The sequence below is a fragment of the Rhinatrema bivittatum genome, chromosome 3, assembly GCF_901001135.1.
Source record: "Rhinatrema bivittatum chromosome 3, aRhiBiv1.1, whole genome shotgun sequence".
Taxonomy (NCBI): domain Eukaryota; kingdom Metazoa; phylum Chordata; class Amphibia; order Gymnophiona; family Rhinatrematidae; genus Rhinatrema; species Rhinatrema bivittatum.
In genome coordinates, this window is record NC_042617.1 from 35,500,685 (window position 1) to 35,523,846 (window position 23,162).

Consider the following 23,162-nt stretch of genomic DNA (forward strand, 5'->3'; position numbering starts at 1 on the left):
TTGGTGAAAAGCTTTGTGAAACTGTCACCCAGGTTAAGGACCAGAACGTAGTGGTGCAGTCACTTTCATCCGCTCCTGTACAAGCAACCATACTGCCACAGGAGACCTTACCAAGCTTTTCAACCGCATCTTCCAACCCAGCTTCAGCAGCCACTTCTGACTAGGCCTTGTCAGAGAGTGCCAGCAACAGAAACGTGCATAATAGGCCCATCCCAAACCAGGGCCTAACTTTTGATCCCTCTGAACAATCATTTTCCAACTCTGCCCTGCTAAGTATGGAAAACTGCTTATGATAAGCAAACGTGCTTGTCTTGAGCGCTCTGCTTAACTGTCTGGAACACTGACTGCTAACACATGTTCTGTCATGAGCAGAAGCAATTCAGCTGCTATCTGGAAGTAAGGGACCTTTTTCTGAGAGTACTCCCTTCCTGTTAATGTTTTGAATCTAACTTCTGACATCGCCATTGCTTATCTTATACATTCAGAAAGAGAAAAAAAAACATTGGTTAGAGTAGTCACTGATCATAAAAGTTCAAAGCTAAATTCCCCACAAATTTTCATTCTATAACCACTTTGGAAAAACTAGCTGCCTTTGAGAAAAATATTCATTCTATTTTCACCTACTCTTTAGGTATTTTCACAGTTCTGTGGTTTGTGTTTTTTGTGTCAGGCATAAGGCTCTGAAGATCTGCCAGCAGCTTGTTTTATCCTTTCTTAATGTAAATTTTGCAATATTTCCATACTGTACTGAACTATGTTTATATCATGACATGAAAATTTTTATTTATATATCTGTATATCTGAAACATTCTTGTCATTTACCATTGGAGGGAGGGAGAAAATGGATGAGGTCCCTAGTTCAACTTTGTGCCTGGGTATTAAAAATTGGGCTCTGTGTATATTGTACTAGATGTACTAAGCATTTTCCCCATATATTTATAAACTTATTTATTTAGAAACTTTTATATACCGGTATTAGTGGGGACATCATACCGGTTCACATAATAACTGAAAGCTTGGAAAATACATTACAACAAGGAGAATGTAACTGGGCGGGGGTAAACCAAAAGGCAGTAGGAAGGATAGAGAAAACAAGAAGGTCATAACCAGAGAAAACAATTTACAAATTTACAATGGATGTCTCCTTAATATAGGGAGAGGGGGAGGGGGAGGAGATAAGAAACAGTATGTCTAGCCCAAAGTTATCAAAACTTGAGATTTTTTCTTAAAGTAAATTTGTAAATCCACATATTTGGTAAAAAAAAAAAAAAAAGGGGGGGGAATTAAGGAGGACAAATTGTGGTGCTTTTTCAGTGATTGCTTTTGCGTTCCTTGCATAGTTGACATGCCACGCCCCCCCCATCCCCCTGTTCTCCTGTTAGCATCCTAGATAGCCAAAAACATTAGAAAACCTATGTTTATTTTCACTGTCGATCTCCCCAGTGTGACTGTGCGCTTGGTGTCCACTGGCCATCAGCAATCGCCGGCATATATTTTTCGATCTCTCATCCCTTTTGTTTTGTGACATGTCCACTTCTGTTTTTAAGCGATGCCCCAGGTATACAAGGACCGTGTCTATCACTGAGCCCTATGATAGATGTTTCCTCTGACTTGGGGCATTGCATGACGTCCGGAATTGCAGCAAGTGCACCAAGATAACCCTGAAGGGATGTAAGATCCTGTTCAACAAGGAGTGCCGCTTCGGGACTGAGAAGACCGATCCATTGGCATTGGAGGCATCGGCATTGAGGGACCTTGGAGCCGCACTGATGGATACAGAGCTATTGACATCGGCAGAGGCACTATTTCCGTCTGTCGCTGGCTGATGGGGATGCTGGGTTCATCATCCTCGATCTTGGCATCGGGGTCCCCATCAATGCACAGTGCTAGGCATGGGAATGCACCAGCTTCTGCTGTGATCCCCCTGAATTGACCCTGTGTTGAGGAGAGACAGTCCTCCATCGATGCCAGGGGTATGCTGCAATTGCCAAAGAGGATCTGGTTACACCTCGTGGGTCCCAGCCTGTCCTGGAATCGGTGATTTTCGAGAAGGAAATTGGAGAGGCACGTGCAGCTGGCCATGGATAGGGCAATGTGAGGACTTGGTGTCAGAGCACTGACTGCACCAACACCGGCACCATCTCTCCTTTAGCCACTGCTGGAATCCCTGCACGTACTTATCGGTGTATTAACGACCTAGTCCCAGTGTCAGTTCCTGGGGCGGCTTACACGCCCTGCGGGGCACTAGTGCCACCACCAGCTGATCCAGTTGCAGTTTCCGGTTTCTCAGAGGAGAAAGCCCCCACCTCCCGATAGTGGAGGTGGCACTAGGGCCCAGGCCAAAATGGCCAGTTCAAACAGTGCCTAAACTGCTGGCCAGGGACGAGTGCCTAGGGCCCTGTCACCAGTTGATGACCGTGGAGACAAGGGCATCTGTGAACTCTTGGGGGATGACTCATACGTGGCTTCCAATGACACTTCAGATAGTCTCCCTCAGAACCATCTCCTCCAGCACAATGGTTTTTAAGGCATTGATTTTAGGAGGAATCGAGGAGATTAGTACTTCTACCTGCTCCAACAAGTATACACATATACACACACAGGTTTTCACACACACCTCTCCTTCTTACACATAGGCTTTCCAACATTCCCGCTCTGTCACACACAAACATATATACATAGGATCTCCCACATACACCCAGCGGCGAAGATCCGACCAGCTCCTACCTTGATTCCGCCTCGCCACCCGACAGGGGAACCCAAGGGAGCTGTCAGGCCCACTCAACAAAGGTAAAGGAATTATTGTAGACAGAATTGGAACCTGTCTTTCTGTATGATAATGGCAGGGCAGTACTCTTGTTTCCGTTAAATCCTTGCTATAAGTATCTCAGTGTGGATATGCAGATCAGGAAAGGCTCCAGCTTGGACACAGGAATCGAAGACTTATTGTGACTTTCTCCTGCCCAGTCTGTGTGGAGTTTGGATATGTCCCACTGGTCTGGCATGGACAATAAGGAAGGTGAAACTTAAATGTACCAGTTAATTTCCTTTCCTTTTGTCCTGCCATACCAGTCCAGAGCCCACCCAGGGAAGCTGCAGCAATCAAGAGCTCTTGGTCTGACAAGTTCAAAAAACTGGAAGCAAGTTCTTTGTTGCCCATTTTAAAGGTAGTTGGCCAAATCATGATCTTGCTGTAGGGATTATCCAATTGATGGGTTAATGACCGTGGAGTGAAGTTTATTTGGTTTTGGTTGTGGTGGTGATTTGAAAACCAAAACAAAGAATTGCCTTCAGTTGTCTTAGCTTTGACATCTGTCTCCATCTGCTGGCAAGGGAGACTAAAAGGAAAAGAAATGAACAGGTAAGTTTTAAAATTTCACCTTATTCACCTAGAATTGTAGATAGTGTGGGTTATAAGTTGCTTAAATAAATGACAGTTTTAAATTGTCATTTACAGGCCAGTCTCACTTAATTGTGGATTTGAATATTATGAAATATTTTAACATCAAGATTATTGAAGTTGATTGAACATCAAGGTTATTGAAGAGCAGGAAGGAATCATCTGCTGTCAAATAATTGTATGAACAATTTAATAAGATTTTGAACATATATATTTTATTATGGTTTTTGGTATTGCTTTACCTGCTACAATCCCTCTTGTTTATCCATTGTGTTATAAAGGTGGAATATAAACCTGCAAAATGACATTAAATTAAATTAGCCCAGTGGTTTCATATTCTTTTATGCTGACGTAAGGTACTGTACTGGGCAGGGGTGCCCTCTTTCTTCTGTTTGCATTTGCAGTAGAATCATTATTGATTTTGAGCTCATCAGAGGAAACAGAAGGCATATTAGTAGAGGTAAACTTCTATTTTATGCAGATGATCTGCTGTTAGTCTTGAAAAATCCTTTGCATGCTGAAGCATATATACAGAAGATTAAAGTCCTTTAGGGAAATTTCAGTCTAGAAAAGTAAACTGGTTTAAATCTGAATTTGTGGTGGTGGTAAAAGATTTTCAGCTTATGGATGCAGGTGGTATTGAGAAGTCAACATGTGGCCAGACTTAAATAATTTGATGTGATTTTTAACTCAGGATCTGATAGATATGCTTTCTTTGAGACAGACTTTACATTGCAGAAATGGGATTGTTTCATTATTTTTAGGAAGAATAAATGTTCAAGTGAACCTATGGGATCATCTTAACTGTCTGTTCTCCCACTTTTCTTTAGATATCCCAGACAAATATTTTATGACAGACAAAATGTATATTCAGTTCTTATGGTAAGGGATTGAGGATTAAGAAGAGTTCCTTCAAATAGCAAGAAATACTCTGACTTTCCCTAGTTCATACAACCTTTTATAATTGGATTTCCCTTATTTGTTTTGAATGTTCTACTTAGTAACTTCATTGAGTCCCCTAGTCTTATTTTTTAAATTTGATTTTGTTTTGTATCTCTTTACAGATAGTAGTAATAAACCAGAAACATATAGGGCAATAGGCATAAATTTATCCTTGCACAGCATCTGATATTAAGGCATTGGAAAATTAGTAATGTAGATATTTTCAAGAACAGAATAGTTTGATTTACACCATTTCAAATGAAAAACTGATGGCTAGGAATGTAATTTTTATTATTTTTTTTAATTGAGTATGGTCTAACTTATTTCATTCTAATATCATAATTAATTTAAAAGATGGTTAATGATTAAGAATAAGTTTTTGAATGATGTTTTGGCCAATGGTGAAAATAAGAAAAAGTGAATTGAGTATGGTTAAGTATGGGATATTTAGAAGAATACAACTCTGAATGTGTGTGCATTTTGGGGAGGGATGAGGTAAGGTTACTTTAGGATGATTTGAAATTGAGAGGTGTCTGGAAATGCTGTATATTGCATGATATTATAATTTTAAATATTTTAAGATGTACAAATTGAAGGCTATATATTGTAAAGCAATCTCAAAAATTGATTGAAATAGCATTAGAATCAGATTCATTAGAAGGTTTGGCATAAACTAACAAAATAGTTGAAGCACCACTTCAATTAGTTCTTTTAAAAGACAGTAAAATATTTGTACTAACCCAACCAGATGTTATCGAATACCAGTTTTTATTACTGAATTAGCTAAATTTGTTACAGATATATAATATGCATAAAGTAGAATTTTAATGATTGTTTTCAGCATTTAATTGTTGCTTCTTTTTAGTTGACTAATGTTTAATCATGTAGAAATACGACTGCCAAATATCGCTGAGTCTTGAGGCAGATCCAGGAAATCAAATATCTGGATAATTATTCACTTTGGAAAGGGGTAGAGAGGAAATGTTTCCCTAATGCTGTTGGTTTGCAGACACACCTGCTGCTCTCTGAGCCATTCTTTAAAAATCCAAAAATGACTTCCTTCTAGTTTCTTGCATGTATCTTGGAATTGCACCTTCCTGCTAACAATCAGAGGGGCTGAACTTTCGTTTTGGGTTATATTTGGGCTGAGGATAGGCTCGGAGATTTACAGCTGGCTTCGCTTCTTTAGATCACAGTACTCATTCTAATAACCAGAAACCCTGAAAAACTGAATTTGCAGAACAAACCTTAAATTTCACAAGTGCCCCCACCCACTCTTAGAATGGGGGAATAGATTTCATGGTTTTAGCCTTTTTTTTTTTTCTTCAGTTTTCCTTTTTATTTGCGCTCTTGATTTCTGTCCCTGAGAAGCTAAATAAACAGCGAAAATTTAAGGGCTGGAGGGATTTAAGTGTCTCCAGAGAGGGTAAAGAAGCCAAAACTTGGGGAAACAGTGAATGGAAAAGGAGGTGAAATGTAAACAGCAAAACACAAACTCTACCTATATTCCACTTTTGACACTTCAAAGCAGATTACATTCAGGTTCTGTAGGCATTTCCCTATCTCCAGAGGGCTTACAGTGAGTTTGTACCTGAAGGTCAAGTGACTTGCCTAAGGTCACAAGGAGCTTCAGCAGGATTTGAACCCTGGTTTGTAGCCCTTTGCTTTAACCACTAGGCACTTCCTTCAATTCTAATGCACATCTCTTGAAAAGGTTTCAGTTTACTTTTAGCGGACTCTTTCAAGAGCTTTTTAACATAATTTGATGAGAATTCAGTTATTGCATTGTACTTTATCATGCATGAGGTTTTAGTGATTCTAGCCAATTAGCACTGCAAGTTGCCTTCCCTGGCAACTTAAAACTTTTTGGGATTTCCAGTCTCCCAGGATTTGTTGATTCTAGTGTCCCAAGAGAGAAAGCAAATTTTATATGGCAGTATGTGGGAGACTAGAAAATCGTTGCCAGTGTCTAAGCTCTGTAAATTCAGCAACAACAAAAAGAAACTGCACTGCAACTAGTGAAAACCTTCACACATTTCAGAACATTTCCCCTGCAGGAGACAATGCTGATATTATTGCTGAAGTTCACTGAGCTCTACTTAGGCTTTGGTCTGCTAACTTATCCTTTTAATACACTTTATAAAAGTTGTTCATGAAAAAGGCATTGTTCTGAAAGGGCTAATGATTTCTACCCTCTCTTACCAAAAGATTCCAAAAAATTAGAGTGAGGGAGTAGCCCGGTGGCTAGAGCAGCATGCTGAGAGCCAGAGAGAACACATCCTGCAGCTGCTGCTGCTTGTGACCTTAGGCAAGACACGTCACATTTCATTACCTCAGATGCAAACTTAGCTTGTAAGCCCTCTGGGGATAGGGAAATACCTATAGTACCTGAATGTAACTCTCCTTGAGCAACCACTGAAGAAGGCATGAGCTAAATACACTAAATGCAAATGGGGACAGGGAAAAGCCTACTGTACCTGAATATAATCTGCTTTGAAATGGCTGAAAGGTGGAATATAAATCAAATGACTTTTTTCTACTAGCTCAGTGCTTGAAATTGACTGGGTTGTGGCCTTCCTTTTTCAGATGTTTCTGACAGTGTACCTCAGTAACAATGAACAAGATGTCACCGAGGTGCCAATCACACCAGAGACCACATGCAGAGACGTAATAGAGCTCTGTAAAGAACCAGGCGAGATGGATTGTCATCTGGCTGAAGTGTTCCATGGTTCAGGTATGAAACTGTGTATTGCTGACCAATTAATTTTAGAAGGCAAGCTGCTGAAATACCTCCCCCTACCCTTTAATCCTGCCATCTTTGCTGCTCTTTCCTAAAACTGCATGCTCCAGCTCCATTGGAACCAGGCTGGGATCAGGCACCATGAGCCATCATTCACAACTATCCAGGGATTTTCCCACTGTTTTATATTTCCCACTTCATTCCTAACAGACCTAGTCATTGCAGTGATAGCCCTGGACCAGCAGCCATGCATCAGGGGCCCTGAATCTGACCACCAGTTGTCACCTTTAAGCATTGACCATGGCTGCATCCCTGATGACTTGTGGAGTGGATGATTCAACTTGGGATTGAATTGAGACCTTCCATATGGCAGTGTACAGCACTTGTCAGCCACCAGACCTGCTTGAAAGTTTGCATTTTAATCATAGTTTGCTCTTCCTTTTTGTTTTATAGATTTATTAGTATAAATGACAGAATAGAATTCTATTACTCCCATTTGTGCCCACACGTACTCTGACCCAACTACCTCAATCCCCCCTCCCCTTGGCAAACAATGTTCAACCCCATCTCCCAGCCATCATTTCAACAGCTCAGATCCCCATGTCCCTTGGTCGCAGCCTCTCCCCCATTGCTTCACAGTAATCCAAATGTTTCAGAGTCCACCACAGTGCCTAATCATTTCTGTCCTACCAGCTGTGACATTGAAGATGGTGGCGACTCGGCTACAACTCCCCTATTTCCTGGCAGGTGCACCAAGCATGTGCTCAAGGGAAATAGCGTGTGTTATGTGCAAACAGATACTCTTCCCAACTATTATTTTCTAACCACCCAAAAACAGATTGCATTGTTTTCTTTTCATTTCCTTGTTATAAAGCTGTAATTTAAAGATTAAAAGCATTTGTAGCCAACTACAAGCATTCAGTTGAATACAAATCAGTGTGTAACTTCTTGTCATTTGCAGAAATGACATTTTAATGGGGGCTGGGGAGGAGGAGTAGGGTTTGGTTTGCACCATGGAAGGAATTTGGGTGTCTGAATGAGAAAATGCTACCCTTTACGTATAAAACGATACACATTGGGGAGTGTGGTCATAAAACAGATTGCCAAACTTGGCCTGGTGACCCCGCAGCCATTCTTCAGGATTTATAGACAATGAATATGCATGTTAAATCCGCTTATACTAGGCTCCAGTAAATGTAAACTTAACTTATGCAAATCCCTTGTGTGTGTGTGTAATTATGAATCCTGAAAACCTGCCTGGCTGCAGAGTCACCAGGGCAGGTTTGGGTTGCTCTTGGGTGTATTGATATGTGCTGGCAGTACATGTGAGATGCATACTGTGTGTCAGTGTTTCCCAACCAATGTGCCTTCAGACCTGATCAGGTGTGCTGTGGAAAACTCATCACACTCGGATCCAGGAAAAGGGAGAAGTTAAGTGATGCATTCAGTCAAGTTCGGTTAATTTATTTTTTTTAATTTAGATTTATATTCCGCTTTTCGCACTTTTTTTTCAGCATTTCAAAGTGGCTTACATTCAGGTACTGTAAGTATTTCCCTATTCCTAGAGGGCTTACAATCTTTCAGGCAGATACAGTAAAAATCGCACGTGCAATTCAGTAAATTAATTTATTTAAATTAGGGCCTGCGGTAAAAAGAGGCGCTAAGGACACCGGTGCGTCCCTAGCGACTCTTTTTGACAGGAACGGTGGCTGTCAGCGGGTTTGACAGCCGATGCTCAATTTTGCCGGTGTCGGTTCTCAAACCTGCTGACAGCCACGGGTTCAGAAACTGGACGCCGGCAAAATTGAGCATCCGGTTTTCAAGCCGCGGGCTTGCAAGGGATGTGGGGTGAAGAAGCATTATGGACCATCCTAAAAAGAGAAGATGGTGCTGCCATTTTTACTGGCGTGATCTACAGGCCTCCAATCCAAAAGGATGAACTGGACAGAGACCTGATCAGGGGCATCCAAAAGGTGGGAAAGGAAGAAGTATTTCTCGTTGGAGATTTTAATCTACCGGATGTGGATTGGAGCATCCATCTGTAGAATCTAGAAAAAGTAGAGATGATAGATGTCCTTCAAGGTGCTCTGCTCAAACAAATGGTAGTGGAATCTACAAGGGAGGGTGTGATCCTTAATCTAGTGCTCACTAATGAACATCAGAGATAATGTCTCTGATGTTCAAGTAGGGGCTCACCTGAGCACTAGTGATCATCAGAAGATATGATTTGATATCACAGAAAGGATACAGAGAAGTCACACACAGACCTGAATTTTGAATTTCACAAATACAGACTTTGTCAAAATGGGGATGTACCTGGAGGAAGAACTGGGAGAAAATGAGTTTGGTGGAACAGTGGGCCAAATTATAAGGAGCTATTACAAAGGCAACAAATCCATATGTTAGGAAAGTAAAGAAGAGTAAGAGGAAAATGAAACCAATATGGTTCTCTAAGGAGGTGGCTGAAAAAGTTAAGGCAACAAGAATAACATTCAAGAAGTATAAAGGAACCCAAGGAAGAACATCTGTTAAAACTGCAGGAGATGAAGAAAGAAATCAGGAAAGCAAAAGGTCAAGCAGAAGAAAGAATTGCCAAAGAGGTAAAGAGAAGACAAAATATTTTTCAGATATATCAGAGAAGGGAGACCCAAAGTGGTATAGTGAAATTGACAAGGAGCAATGTGTGGAGAGAGAATGAAGAATGGAGGAAATATTAAACAAATATTTCAGTTTGATGTACACTAAAGTCCCTGGAGAAGGACTGTTGCTGGTTGACAAGAATGTAGATTGAGATGGGGTAGATGAAACTCCTTTTACAGAAGAGAATGTATGGGAAGAGCTAGGAAAACAAAGTGGACAAAGCCATGGGGCTGGATGAGGTTCATCTCAGAATACTGAAGGAGCTTAGAGATGTGCTGGTGAATCCCCTGGATGACCTGTTCAGTAGAACCCTGGAAACAGGAGCAGTGATGGTTCTGCTTCACAAGAGTGGTAGCAGAGAGGTCACTGGAAACTACAGGCTGGTTAGCCTCACCTCGGGGGTGGGAAAATTAATGGAGACTCTGCTGAAGGAAAGGATAGTGAACTATCTACAGTCAGGAGGATTGCTGGACCCTAGACAGCATGGATTCCCTAGCAGAAGGTCCTATCAGACAAATCTGATTTTTTTTTTTGATTGGGTGACTACAGAATTGGATTGAGGAAGAACGCTCAAAGTGATCTACTTGGATTTCAGCAAAGGTTTTGATACGGTCCTGCATAGGAAGCTTGTGAATAAAATGAGAAGCTTGCAAGTGAGCACCAAGGTGGTGGCATGGATTAGACTGGTTGACGGAAAGAAGATAGTGTGTAATGATAAATGGAACTTACTCTGAAGAAAGAACAGCGTTAAGTGGCGTGCCACAAGGATTGGTTTTGGGACCAGTTCTGTTCAATATCTTTGTGATCAACATTGTGGAGGGGGTAGTTTGTTCATTTGCAGATGTTAATAAGATCTGCAACACAGTGGACACACTGGAAATATTAAAGAGAATGAAATGTCATTTAAGGAAGCTTGAACAGTGGTCGAAGATATGGCAACTGGGATTCAATGTTAAGAAATGCATCTGGGGTGCGATAATCCAAAAGAGCTGCATGGGATGGGGGGTGAAAGGCTATTGTGCATGGACCAAGAGAGGGACCTTGGGCGATAGTCTAGTGATCTGAAGACTAGTGATCTGAAGACTGTTATTCCTCTCTATGCAGCCCAGAAGAATGCTGGGCTGCATAGAGAGGAATAACAAGTATAAAAAAAAGTGATAATCCCCTTGTACAGGTCCTTGGTGAGGCCTCACCTGGGAGTGCTGTGTTCAGTTCTGGAGGCCATATCTCAAAAGGGGAAGAGACAGGATGGAGGTGGTCCAGAGAGGGGTGACCAAAATGTGTGTGTGTGTGTGTGGGGGGGGGGTTGAGTCTTCATCAAATGACTTAGGAGGAGAGGTTTAAGGACCTAAATACGTGTACAGGGGAGAGATGATACAGACCTTCAGATATCTGAAAGATTTTAATGATGCACAATCGTCAAACCTTTTCCATTGTAAAGAAATCAGTAGAACTAGGGGTCACGAAACAAAACTCCAGGGAGGACGACTCAGAACCAATGTCAGGAAATATTTCTTCACTGAGAGGGTGGTGGATGCCTGGAGAATGCCCTTCTTTCGGAGGTGGTGAAGACAAAAACAGTGAAAGAATTCAAAAGGGCATGGGAAAAACACTGAATCCCTAAATGCTAACGGATGTAAATGAAGAAAAGAGTGCATGGGGAGTAACTTGCTGGTGCGGCGGTTACTACCCTTAACCAATAAGCCTTCATACTGTTGATTCAGCTCCATCATTGCTCTCTGCTTCAACGGCAGGGGGGGAAAAGGGGAATTGGATTCAGACAGTGACCAAGGACCCTGATTTTTATGGCTTGGGGAAACAAACATGGGGATAACTTACTGATGCAGCTGTTACTATCCTTAACCAATAAACCTGTTACTTTTGATGCAACTCCAACATAGCTTTTTGCTTCAACGGCAAGGGGTAATGGGGAATTGGACTCAGACTGCAACCAACAAGGGCCCTGACTTTTATGGTCTGGGAAACATAAGTATGGGTGTGACTTGTGCGGTAGATACTGCCATAAGCTTGCTGGGCAGACTGATGGACAGTTTGGTCATTTTCTGCCATAATTTCTATGTTTGTGTTTCTATGATTCCATGTCAGAGAACCAAATGTTTACTTCATCCTGTAAGCTGCATTGTCCTCTTCTTGCAAATTAGTCTTTTTTGATGAATTTTCTGGAAATCACTTTGGACATTGCAAATTTGCTACACACCTCTTTTGACATTAAATCATTTTTGCCAGTTGACTAGTTTGTTTGTTTGTTTTGCGCTTTTTTTTAATCTGCAGGTCCAAAAAGCTTGCTCCCTGCATGGTGTATCATAACATAAAATACAGACATGTTGGAAAGCAATTTTTAGGGAGCAGGGTCAGTCTTCAGATACCTTGCTGCCCACTTTTTTCCTGCAGAGTGTAGCAGTGTTTGTGGAGTCTCTGAGCTTGCATGGGATGCACCCATCTCATGGGCCATACCAGTGCAGTGGGGCTCCCTCCTTGTGCCCCCCACCCACCCACAGGATCTAAGGGCAAAAAAAGTTTGGCAGCTGTAAATGTAAGCAGGGTTATTGCACTGTTTGGGCCAGACTTCTCCTTACTTAAGCCTGGGTTCTGAGACCTCAAAAGCATGGTAGATAAAAGCAAAGTATCTGGGACAGAGAGACTGCATAGCATCTGGAAGCAACCTTCTGGCCTTCAAAGCAGGATCCTTGTATGTGAGGAGGCCCTGACTGATGGAGAAATGATTAAGCCACCAGAAAGGGAGAAACTTGGACATATGTATAAATATGGTGCTCTGGATCAGGAAATTCTACAACATATTTCTTTTTTAGCTGCTGATTTGTCATACCCCCTAGCAAGTCCTCCTGAATGTTGTGGGAGGTAATAGAAAAGCAACTGGCAAAAAGGAAAATATCTATGCAGTGGTAGATCTTTACATATTTTGATTGATAGCTGCTTGACTAATGGAGATTTTCCATTCTGTAGTAAAACTGAACTAAAGAATGGCTCGTTAATCTGTTTTTGAATGGTATTTATGGATATATGTAGATAGCATTGCAAAAACATAAATGCACTAGGGCAGACTTTCTAATTTCCTGTAACATGGTGTGTCTGCCTTTATGAAATAATTTGACCCCAGTGAAATTGATTCTAAATGTTTTTGATTTATAGTGATTTCTTTGTTTTAAAATACTTGGTTGGGGCTGGTTCATATTCAGAAGCTTTTGCATGAATTTTTCCATATTTACCTCTGTTTGCTGTAGAGGTTGTTTGACTTTCAAAGAAGTCATATGTCTATTAGTAACTCATAAAAGTGGTTTCCTTTGTATAACTAAAGGAGATTCCAAGTATGAAAAGCAAATTGCGTTCTTGCTTTGTATTTTTTTTTATTTTTTTATTTGATTTAGAAATTGTGGACAGAGCGTCAGGTGATGTCTGTTTGCTGATGGCAGGAATTAGTCTTCTACAGCACGTCACTGTGATTTAAAAGCACTTATTTCCTAGTGTGGGCCAGATGGACTCAGGTTTATGCTCCCTTGCCAGCAGATGGAGACGGAGTCAGGTTTCAAAGCTGACATCACCCTAGATACACCCCTGCAGATATCTCAGCCCTTCAGTATTTCTTAGTTTGCAGCAGATGCAGACATGCTTTCCCTGTGGGGACCGCTGTACCTTTTTGGAAGAAGAAATTCTACTTTTAAATTGGAGAAAAGATTGAGCCTCGTTCTCCTGTGGTGATACCTAGAGGTCCCTCCCCCAGTTGAGAATTCCCGAAACCCTCTGGAACATAAACCGCCTGGAAGCCCAGCAGTTGGATTGGCGTGTCTACAATTCAGCCACATACTCCAGGGTCAAGCGGTCCGTGTAATGCAGGGGTCAGGAACCTATGGCTCGGGAGCCAGATATGGCTCTTTTGATGGCTGCATCTGGCTCGCAGACAAATCTTTAATAAAAAAGTAAAAATCTAACAAACTCCCCCACCCTCCTGATGCCCCCCAAGACCTCCAAAATTAATTTACTACAACCCCCACCCTCCTGACCCCCCCAAGACCTGCCAAAAGTCCCTGGTGGTCCAGGAACGGTCCGGGAGCGATCTCCTGGACTTGGGCTGTCGGCTGCCAGTAGTCAAAATGGCGCCCACGGCCCTTTGCCCTCACTATGTCACTGGGGTCGACCAATGGCGGTGGTAGCCCCTGTGACATAGTAAGGGCAAAGGGCCGTCGGCTGCCAGTAATCAAAATTGCATAAAAAGATCTATCTACAGATTATCTCAGTCTCCCACATCACAGGAAAAGACAATGTCAGAGCAGACTTTCTAAGCAGGGAGAGTCTGGATGCAGGAGAGTGGCCATTGTTGGCCAAAGCCTTTCAGCTGGTAGTATATCGCTGGGGTCTTACATTCATCTTACATTCATCGACCTGGCCGCATCTCAGATTGCAAAGGTTCCCCAATTCTTTGGTCACAGAAGAGATCAGTTAACACTGGGAATCGATGCTGACATTCAGACCTAGCCATAAGAGGAGCTGCTATACGTCTTTCCTCCGTGGCTTCTATACAGGGTCATTCGCAAAATCGAGCACCACAGGGGAATAGTCCTACTAGTAGTTCCAGATTGGCCCAGGTATCCGGAGACTCCTGGTGGAGATCCCACTGTGCTTCCCACTGCACAGGGACTTGCTACAGCAGGTACCTGTTCTTCACAAGGATCCGACTTGATTCTGTCTTATGGTCTGGCCCTTGAGAGGGCTCGCCTGATGATGCGAGGATATTCAGCAGCAGTAGTTTCCACCTTGCTCCGCGCATGGAAGTTCTCTACGCCCCTAGCGAATGTGCAGGTCTGGAGAGTATTTGAGGCCTGGTGTGAGGAACGTAATTCTGTAAGTTTTGCAGGATGACTTGAATAAAAGTTTGACCCTTAACTCCTTGAAGGTCCAGGTAGCAGTTTTCTCCTGTTTCAGGGGTGAGGAGAATGGATTCTGCCTGTTGGCTCATCCGGACATGGCCCATTTTCTGAAAGGGGTGAAGCACCTTCGGCCACCCCAATGGTGACCGGTTTCCTTGTGGAATCTTAATCTAGTATTTGAGTTTTTGGCAGGGCCTTCCTTTTGGCCACTGTGCAGTCTTTCCTTGCATTTATTAATCCTGAAAACGGTGTTCCTGGTGGCTATATGCTCGACAAGTCGTATCTCTGAACTCATGCATGACTCCAGAAGCGTTACAGCTTCATACTGTTCCATCCTTCTTGCCCAAGGTAGTCACGGAGTTTCATTTGAATAGGTCCATTTCGTTGCCATCCCTAGATAAGCACAAGGATGCGGAAGAATACTGCCTCTTCCACCATTTGAATGTTAGTAGGCTATTGGTGCGTTATCTGGAAGTTTCAGAACTGGTCTGAAAGACGGGACCGCCTGTTTGTCCTTCACTGTGGAAGGAAGAAGGGCAAACCATCTTTGCGGGCTACCATAGCTCACTGGATCAAGGAGAGGTGGTCACGGGAGCTTATGTAGAGGCAAGGAAACCATTACTCCTTCAGGCTAAAGCTCATTCCACTAGGGCTCAGGCAGTCTCATGGGTGGAAACTAGACTGCTGAGCGGCAACATGGTTCTCCTTGCACACCTTCTCCAGGTTCTATCGCCTGGATGTTCATTCCCGGGAGAATGCAGCCTTTGCAAGGGAGGTGTTAACTGGACTGCGGGCAGCCTCTCACCCTGATAGGGCGTAGCTTGTGTGGTTCTGAGTCCATCTGGCTACATACTAGTAAATGGAGAAATTACTTCCCTGATAATTTAGTTTTCCTTAGTGTAGGCAGATGCAAATGGACTTAGCATCTCTCCCACAGCTGCCCAAGAATGGTGCCAAGGATTCGCTCGTGGAGTGGGTATAGATTCCAAGAGATCACAGGTAAGCTGTCATGTAGTCCCTAGATCAGGGCATCTATAATCTTACTGGGGTTCAGTGTTCGGTTGAGTACAGTTACGGTTATCCGTTTTTAATCAAATTTTTCATAATATGTCTACAGTAGCTTTTGAAGAGAATACTGAAGGGCTGAGGTCACTCTAGGGGTGTATCTAAGGTGACGCCAGCTTTGAAACTTGACTCTGTCTCCATCTGCTGGAAGGGGAGCATAAACCCATTGGTCCTGAGTCCATCTGTGTACACTAAGGAAAAAAAATGATCAGGTAAGTAATTTCTCCATTTTTACTTTGTGCCCATTTTATCCTTATCCCATCATTGTCCTAGTATGGTGATGGACTTTATGATGTAGACACATGTTCTGTTCACAGTTGACTAGTCCCACTGCTATTGCATCCATGCAAGACAGATAATTTAGTCACAAGATCCCTGCCTGCAACAGTTAGGACTTTTCAGCTTGGAGAAGAGATGGCTGAGGGGGGATATGATAGAGGTGTTTAAAATCATGAGAGGTCTAGAACGGGTTGATGTGAATCGGTTATTTACTCTTTCGGATAGTAGAAAGACTAGGAGGCACTCCATGAAGTTAGCGTGTGGCACATTTAAAACTAATCGGAGAAAGTTCTTTTTCACTCAACGCACAATTAAACTCTGGAATTTGTTGCCAGAGGATGTGGTTAGTGCAGTTAGTATAGCTGTGTTTAAAAAAGGATTGGATAAGTTCTTGGAGGAGACGTCCATTACCTGCTATTAATTAAGTTGACTTAGAAAATAACCACTGCTATTACTAGCAACAGTAACATGGAATAGACTTAGTTTTTGGATATTTGCCAGGTTCTTATGGCCTGGATTGGCCACTGTTGGAAACAGGATGCTGGGCTTGATGGACCCTTGGTCTGACCCAGTATGGCATTTTCTTATGTTCTTAGTGTGATCTAAGATCACAGGGAGACTGAATAATTTGTGCAAGGTCACACAGTGAATGTTGGAGAGAGGATTTTAACCCAGTCTCTAGGAATCAATAGTTAGCTCATGAGTGATTAATTTGACTTTATCATTTTTATAAATAAAAACATCCTTATGTACAGGACTTGATCACCTAACCAGATGCCCTCACCCTGGAAAGCAATTGACACTTTCCTTGTCTTTTTACAGAGCGCCCTGTGGCTGACGGTGAGCGGATGTTTGACACACTGCAGCGTATAGGAGTTCAGAGGAACGAAGTCCGCTTTTTCCTTCGACATGAACGGCCACCAGCCAGGGAATCGGGTGGGTGTTCTTTTACCCTCAGGAAAAAAAAACCCCTTCATAAAATATAGCTCTGACCACTTTTCAAGGTTATTTAAGCACAGTCTTTAGAGATCTGTAAGAAATTTTTTGTTAGTTTTTTATGTTCTGTAATGGAACAAGAAACAAACCTATTGTTTTGCTTTATCAGTAGCAAGTCAGATTTAGTCCTATTACTATCACCAAGGAAATGTGCCCCATTAAAACCTCTGAGAGAGTGAATAAACCACCTCTGTGGTGATAGCAGCATGGGATCTTTTTAATTCTTGGGATCTTGCCAGGTACTTGTGACTTAGATTGGCCATTGTTGGAAAAAGAGGGCACTGGGCTTGATGGACCCTCAATCTGATCCAATATGGCAATTCTCAAGCGCTCATATTCTTATTCTCATTCATATCTAATGACAATCTCAGTTCTCTAATGTGTTGCTGGCAATATATATCAATGAAACAACTGTAACCACTTCTGGCTGATGACGAAATATGCAAAACTTTCAGACGAGGTCATACAAAGTTTTTTAGTTGACACATTGAAGGTCTGGATTTTCATTTAAAGTGTTTTTTTACTGTTGTAAGGGGCCAGCTCTGTGGGTACTTGAGCACCCACCAGCATTGTCTTCCGCACTCCTGTGGATCAGAAGCAGAGCGCCCTCTGCTACTGCTCCTGTCTGCTCCTGCGACCTGTTGGATGACCGTGGAAGGTCTGACTAATGGACTGTAGTAGACAAGCTTCCTGCCTTTTGGCATGCCATGAGGCTCATTGGGGGGTGGGGCGGAGTTAAAGGGACTGAGGAGCTGGGGGGAGGGAGGAGAGAGATGGGAAGATCAGTTGTAAAGGGGGGGATACTGGCTGAGAGAGAATACTTCTGTGAGGGGCTGGAAGAGATGCTGGGAGAGGAAGAGGGGCTGATAATGGAGCTGCGGCAGAGGTGGAGTATGAGAAGGCTAAAAGGGGATACAAGCCGGGAGGAGGGCATACACTATAATAAGCAATGCTGGGGTAAGGGGTTAGGCAAAGGGAATGTGAGAGAGAGCGGTGAAGAGGACTGGGAAAGAAGCTATGTGGAGCAGAGAAGGGGGGCTGATAGGGAAGGTAAAGTAAGAGGGAGATCATGGTGGAGGGAAGTGGAAGAACTAGAAGCAGGTGAGAGAAGATGAGCTGTGGGGACAACCAGCTGAGGAAAATAGCAGAAATGATAAAATGGAAAGTAATTTTACAAGAAAAAGATGAAACAAGGCCAGGTGCAACCAAAAGATAAATTCAGACTGCAGACACGAAGGTTGGAAAACTGTTTATTTTAAATTTGGTAAACACTTCTGTGCTATCTGAGATGGATCAATTTTGGGGGGGCATGTGACAGAGGGCCTCTGTCAGGTTTTGTCTGTACTGTTGTCCAGGTGTGCACAGCTCTTGTTGAACATTTTTTGTCTAACTTTTTCTGCCTCACTGCCTGAGCAGTCCCCAGGACAACACTTATGTTACAGAGAAAGGAGAGAACAAGCCCAGGCCCAAGAAGTGTGTACAGTCAGTGGCTTCAAGAACAGTCTGTGGGTAAAAGATGTCCATCACAGATGGACATGACATCTATTATAGGTGTCTGAGGCCATCCCACGATTCCCCTAACTGCTACAGTTGTGGTCGGATATCCCCCACCAGATGACAAAAGATTTGGCCTATAAAATGGCAAATGTCTGGGGCCAACACAGGCTCCTTAATGAGTTTGTGTACAATGAATAGAGCAAGGGCTCCAAGAAGCGCTGAGCATCTGCTGACATGCCTCCATGAGAAATGGGCTAGAGGCTTCTTGGCATCACTGGCGCAAGGGCCTGATGCACCAAGAAGACCCAGGATCTTCTGCTAGTAAGCAGAGGACATTGGCATTTGCAGCTTTGACGTGGTCTGTGACAAAAGATTAGGATCCAGTGTGGTCAGCGCAGTTAGTATTTTTGAAACATGAGCCTTTAGTGCAGTCGGCACTGTTAGAACAGAAGGGTTTGGTGCCATTTGTGCATAAGGTACTGTCAGCAACACCAAAGCATGCAGCCCTGGTGGGGTACTTGAGATTCTTGGCATCAAACCAACGCAATTGGTGCTGGAGTCTTGGCAAGAGCTGAGGAAGGGGAAGTGAATGCCAAGTACTTCTTCCTTTTTGGCCAGGAAGATTCCTGTAGCTCTTTCATCTGTTCTCCTCAGATCTGACACCTGTTGGTTGTATCAGGGAGGGGTTCGAAGAACAGGAGAGTAGAAACACCAGGTCCTATCTGCACCATCTTGCTGGTAGTCCTGTTATCTGGGCAGGCTGAGGAGGTCCTGTCAGAGGCCCCTCCATGGAGTTTGGAGGGACCCTTCCTAGAGTGATTATCTTCTCATGGTCTCAGAAGATACAGACTTCCTAGCACTGACCAGGGGATCCACCCTCTGAACCAGATGATAGAGCTGCTTCGAGCTTTCCTTGTATTGATCAGTGCTAGTGGCGGCCAAAGAATTCTACCTCCAGCCAGTCCATTTCAAGTGAAAGGATGAGTGAGCAAGCCTGCAGAGCCAGGGAGGGAGGTGAGGAGGATTCTGCCAGGGAGTGGAGAAGGACTGGGGAACAGAGCAGGCTATAAGGGGCTGTAGGGAGTGGAGCAGGCAGAGGGTTATTAAACCCCTGTGCTCCTAAATATGAAAGGAAGTACAGCCATGAAGGAGGGGGAGAATTAAAACAAAAATTAGTGGAGTTGAGGAGAGGGGGAAAAGTAGATGGGTGAGGAGGAAGATTAGGAGAATGAGAGAAGGCAATTAAAGGAAGAATGGTGGGGGAAGAAACTGTGGTTTGAATGGGATGGGGAAAGGGGCGAGGAGACTGCTGGGGATGAGCTGAAGTTGGGGAGAATGGTTGATGGGACTTTGAGTGCTTCCCTAGCTTTTGTTTTGGCTACAAGAATCGTCCCCATGTCCCTATTTCCCTACCCCTCTCCGAACATTTAAATACAGGCTGGCCTGTGATGCTAGGGAAACTGTAATTTGTATTGCATTCAGCACTTCTAGCCATTTCTAAACTTGATTCCTGTGTACAAATGCGTCATGTTTCAGATCTTAAACTCCAGTTTAGCAAGACTTTGCACAGACTTCATGTTCTTAACTAAGGACTCCAGGCTTTAATTTGCGAGATAATCAGGTGGCCAGCAGAAACAAATTATCCTTGACTTTATCTCCTGGGTAGTCTTGCAAGAGCTCTTCAAGGTCAAATAATGCTGAAATGCCAAACACTCAATTCAGCCAGAAACGAGTTTCACATTTGTAGGTATTTTGTAAACCATTTGATTAAAAAAAAAAATGGAGGGGGGGGGGTTACTAAGTGTTCTTCATATTCTTGTGAGCAGTGTCAGTGTTCAGTAGAGATTAAGGTAAAAGGTACATAATTTACTCTTGAGCTAACCAGGAAAATGGATTAAAAAATTGAATGATAAAGTCCAGCTGGCATCTGATATCGCATGGTATTTTCTAATAATGGCTACCCCATGTATTCAGAGCTACCCAGATTAAGTCAGAGACTGTGAGCTCATTTACCTGCAGACTTTGCTCCAGCTTTTAGAGGAAAAGGACAAGCAGACTTTCACTTTGAAAAGTCCCCGCAAAGACCTCCACTGCTGTTTCTGCAGATCCTTTTCCTGTACAAAATAATACAGGTAATTCACGTGTGTGGTTTCTCTCCCCCAGAATAATTGCATCTTCTCGTTACCCGGGCAATGGTTTAGACAGGCAGTTTACCAGGGTAGATTATGAAGAAATGCCTGGATTACAAAATGTTAGTTTGGATGTTTTCAATGTAAGTTTACTTTTTGTGTTTTGTAGTTGGGCAAAGGACTCAAGATTCAAGTGCAAAGAGAAATGGTGTTAAAGTTCATGGAGAGCGAAGGATAGAAAATGGAGTAAGTGCTCAGTTTAACGAGAGAAAATGCCAAAAAAGGCCAATTTTCTCTTTTGGGCTTGAGACACAATCAATGTTTTAAAATTCTTTGTGCTGTTTTTCCCCTGCTCTTTACATTTTTTCTTCTTTTCCATATTTTCCCCCCTTCCATCTTTGAGGCATCCCCTCAGACTGCATGCTTTAGGTGGGCAGAGAGGGACTTGAACCCTCAGTGGTCTGAGTGCTGGAGGGACGTCTCTATCAAGGCCCACTCTGTGTTGCTCTTGAGCCAGTAGGGGTCACCACAATAGCAACAGCCATCTTTCTTCCATTCTTGGGCTTGAGTGCACCCCATTCACAGTGTGTGTCCGGGTGTTTTTCTCAGTTTGCCATCTTCCCTTACATTTTCAAAGTATGCTTTACAATTTTGCTCTTAGGAGAGGGCAGCATAGTGGTCTGTAAACTTCAGCTGCTGCCAGTGCCACTCGAAGTCTTCTAGGTATACAATGAATTATAGACGTGAGCAAGTTCTGAACTCATAATTTATGATGTATTGGTGTTAGCAGTGTCTTAGAGCTCTTCAGATTTATTGCAACCTGAAGGTTTGATGTTGTGACTTGGTTACATAGTTTCCCAACCAGTGTCACTTGTGCTATCATGAGTCTTCTCTCACCTGAGTTTCAGTGGCCCTGGGGGACCTTGTGCTAGCTTATTAGTTACATAGGTTTGAGTTTTGGCTTGTAAGTCATTCTATGATGAAGGAATTTTAGGAGAAATGGAAGTCATGCAGCTAAGATTTAGGAGTTAGATTTGCATACAAGATCTTTGCATTGTGGAATGTGGTTTTTGTTGCTTCTTTTATTTAGAATCTGTTATCAATTAAATCGACAGATCAGTGGTCCCAGGATGGATATGACTTTAGCCGAACTGCAGGAAATGGCTGCACGCCAACAGCAACAGATTGAGGCTCAACAACAATTGTTATCTACCAAGGTGTGTTCCAAGATTGTGTGGTTCTAGGTCAAGATTTTGTACTTTCCTTACATGGCTCCATGCTGACCATTGGTGAACTATTATTTCCAGCATTGGTATTTTGTATCATAAGAAAATGAGAATCTAAGAATAAATATTGCTTAATACAAAATATTAACTGGAAGGATATTGTAGAATTGCTTTCTAGGCTTAATTTAATCATTTATAATATTAAATCATGTGTGTGCAGGCTTGATTTGACCACATAGTTCCAGCAGGTGAGCCCAGAGGGACCCATAGACCATGGAATTTTCAACTATTTCCCTTCTAGACCCATGGCTCTCAACCCAATCCTCGGGACCTACCCAGCCAGTGGGGTTTTCAGGATAGCCACAGAGAGTATATATGAGACAGATTTGCAGATAATGAAGGCATCCTATGCATATTTCTTGTGACTATCCTGAAAACCCAACTGACTGGATGTGTGCCAAGGACTTGGTTGAGAATCTCTTTTCTAGACAACCTAGAATTTGCAGTACACCTCAATAATAAGTTAAAGAATCAGTGATGTTGCTCATGTACGCTTACAGTTGGAGCTACATTGAATAACTCGCATATTTGTCAGAAGGAGAAGCAAAATCAGTCCAGCATTTTAATTCAAATTCTGGTTTGGAGGAGCAGTTCTACATTTTGATAATTAACAAAGCTATAAATTTTACTCTGGTCCTGCAAACTGATGAATCCAGTACAATACATTTCAATGAAGCTTAAAGACTTTTTATTCTGTCAACACTTATCCGAAAAGGTCCCTCAGAGTTTCAGCTGAAAGTTGATCATTCTGTGCTGAACCTGCAAAATAACTGCAATGAAATGAGTTTGTATTGAAACAGCCCTCTTCCGCTTTCCCCTGTGAGACATCTCTTAACTGTGCCCTGTAGGCTCTGATACAGGGTATGAAATGCATTGTTTCAATTGGTGATGAAATTACTGCATTATTAGATACTTGTCCACTATTTTGGTTATATTCTTAATAGGGGTTTGTCAACTAAAGCCTAGTACTTAGTGAGTAATATTGTCTTATCACCCAGTAAAAAAAAAAAAAAAAAAAAAGGGCTGATGCCACTGGTTTAACAATAGCCGAACACATGCCTCTGCACTTGAGAATTTAAAATGCGAATTATAACTTTTCAAATATTTGATTCTTTAGGTCTTAGTCAATAAGAACTTTTTCTTTGGGCAAGAATGGGGAAAGTCCTTTGAGAAACAAGGGGAGGGGGGAAGAAGCAGTTGCAAGTATTTTCTGCACTAAGAATGCTGCTGCATGACTGAAGTTCTGTCCATTATTATTTCACCAAACCCCCGTGTCCCTGTCTC

General features: G+C 42.6%; 1 protein-coding gene across 1 annotated transcript in view; it reads left to right on the plus strand.

The window, feature by feature from the left end:
• TP53BP2 (tumor protein p53 binding protein 2) overlaps nt 1-23,162 on the plus strand; it is a 132,814-nt gene that overhangs the window by 32,212 nt on the left and 77,440 nt on the right. Inside the window, exons 2-5 of the mRNA XM_029593100.1 lie at nt 6,929-7,076; nt 16,793-16,906; nt 20,762-20,838; nt 21,708-21,809. Coding sequence (XP_029448960.1) covers nt 6,929-7,076; nt 16,793-16,906; nt 20,762-20,838; nt 21,708-21,809 — 441 coding nt within the window. The remainder of the gene's footprint in view (nt 1-6,928; nt 7,077-16,792; nt 16,907-20,761; nt 20,839-21,707; nt 21,810-23,162) is intronic.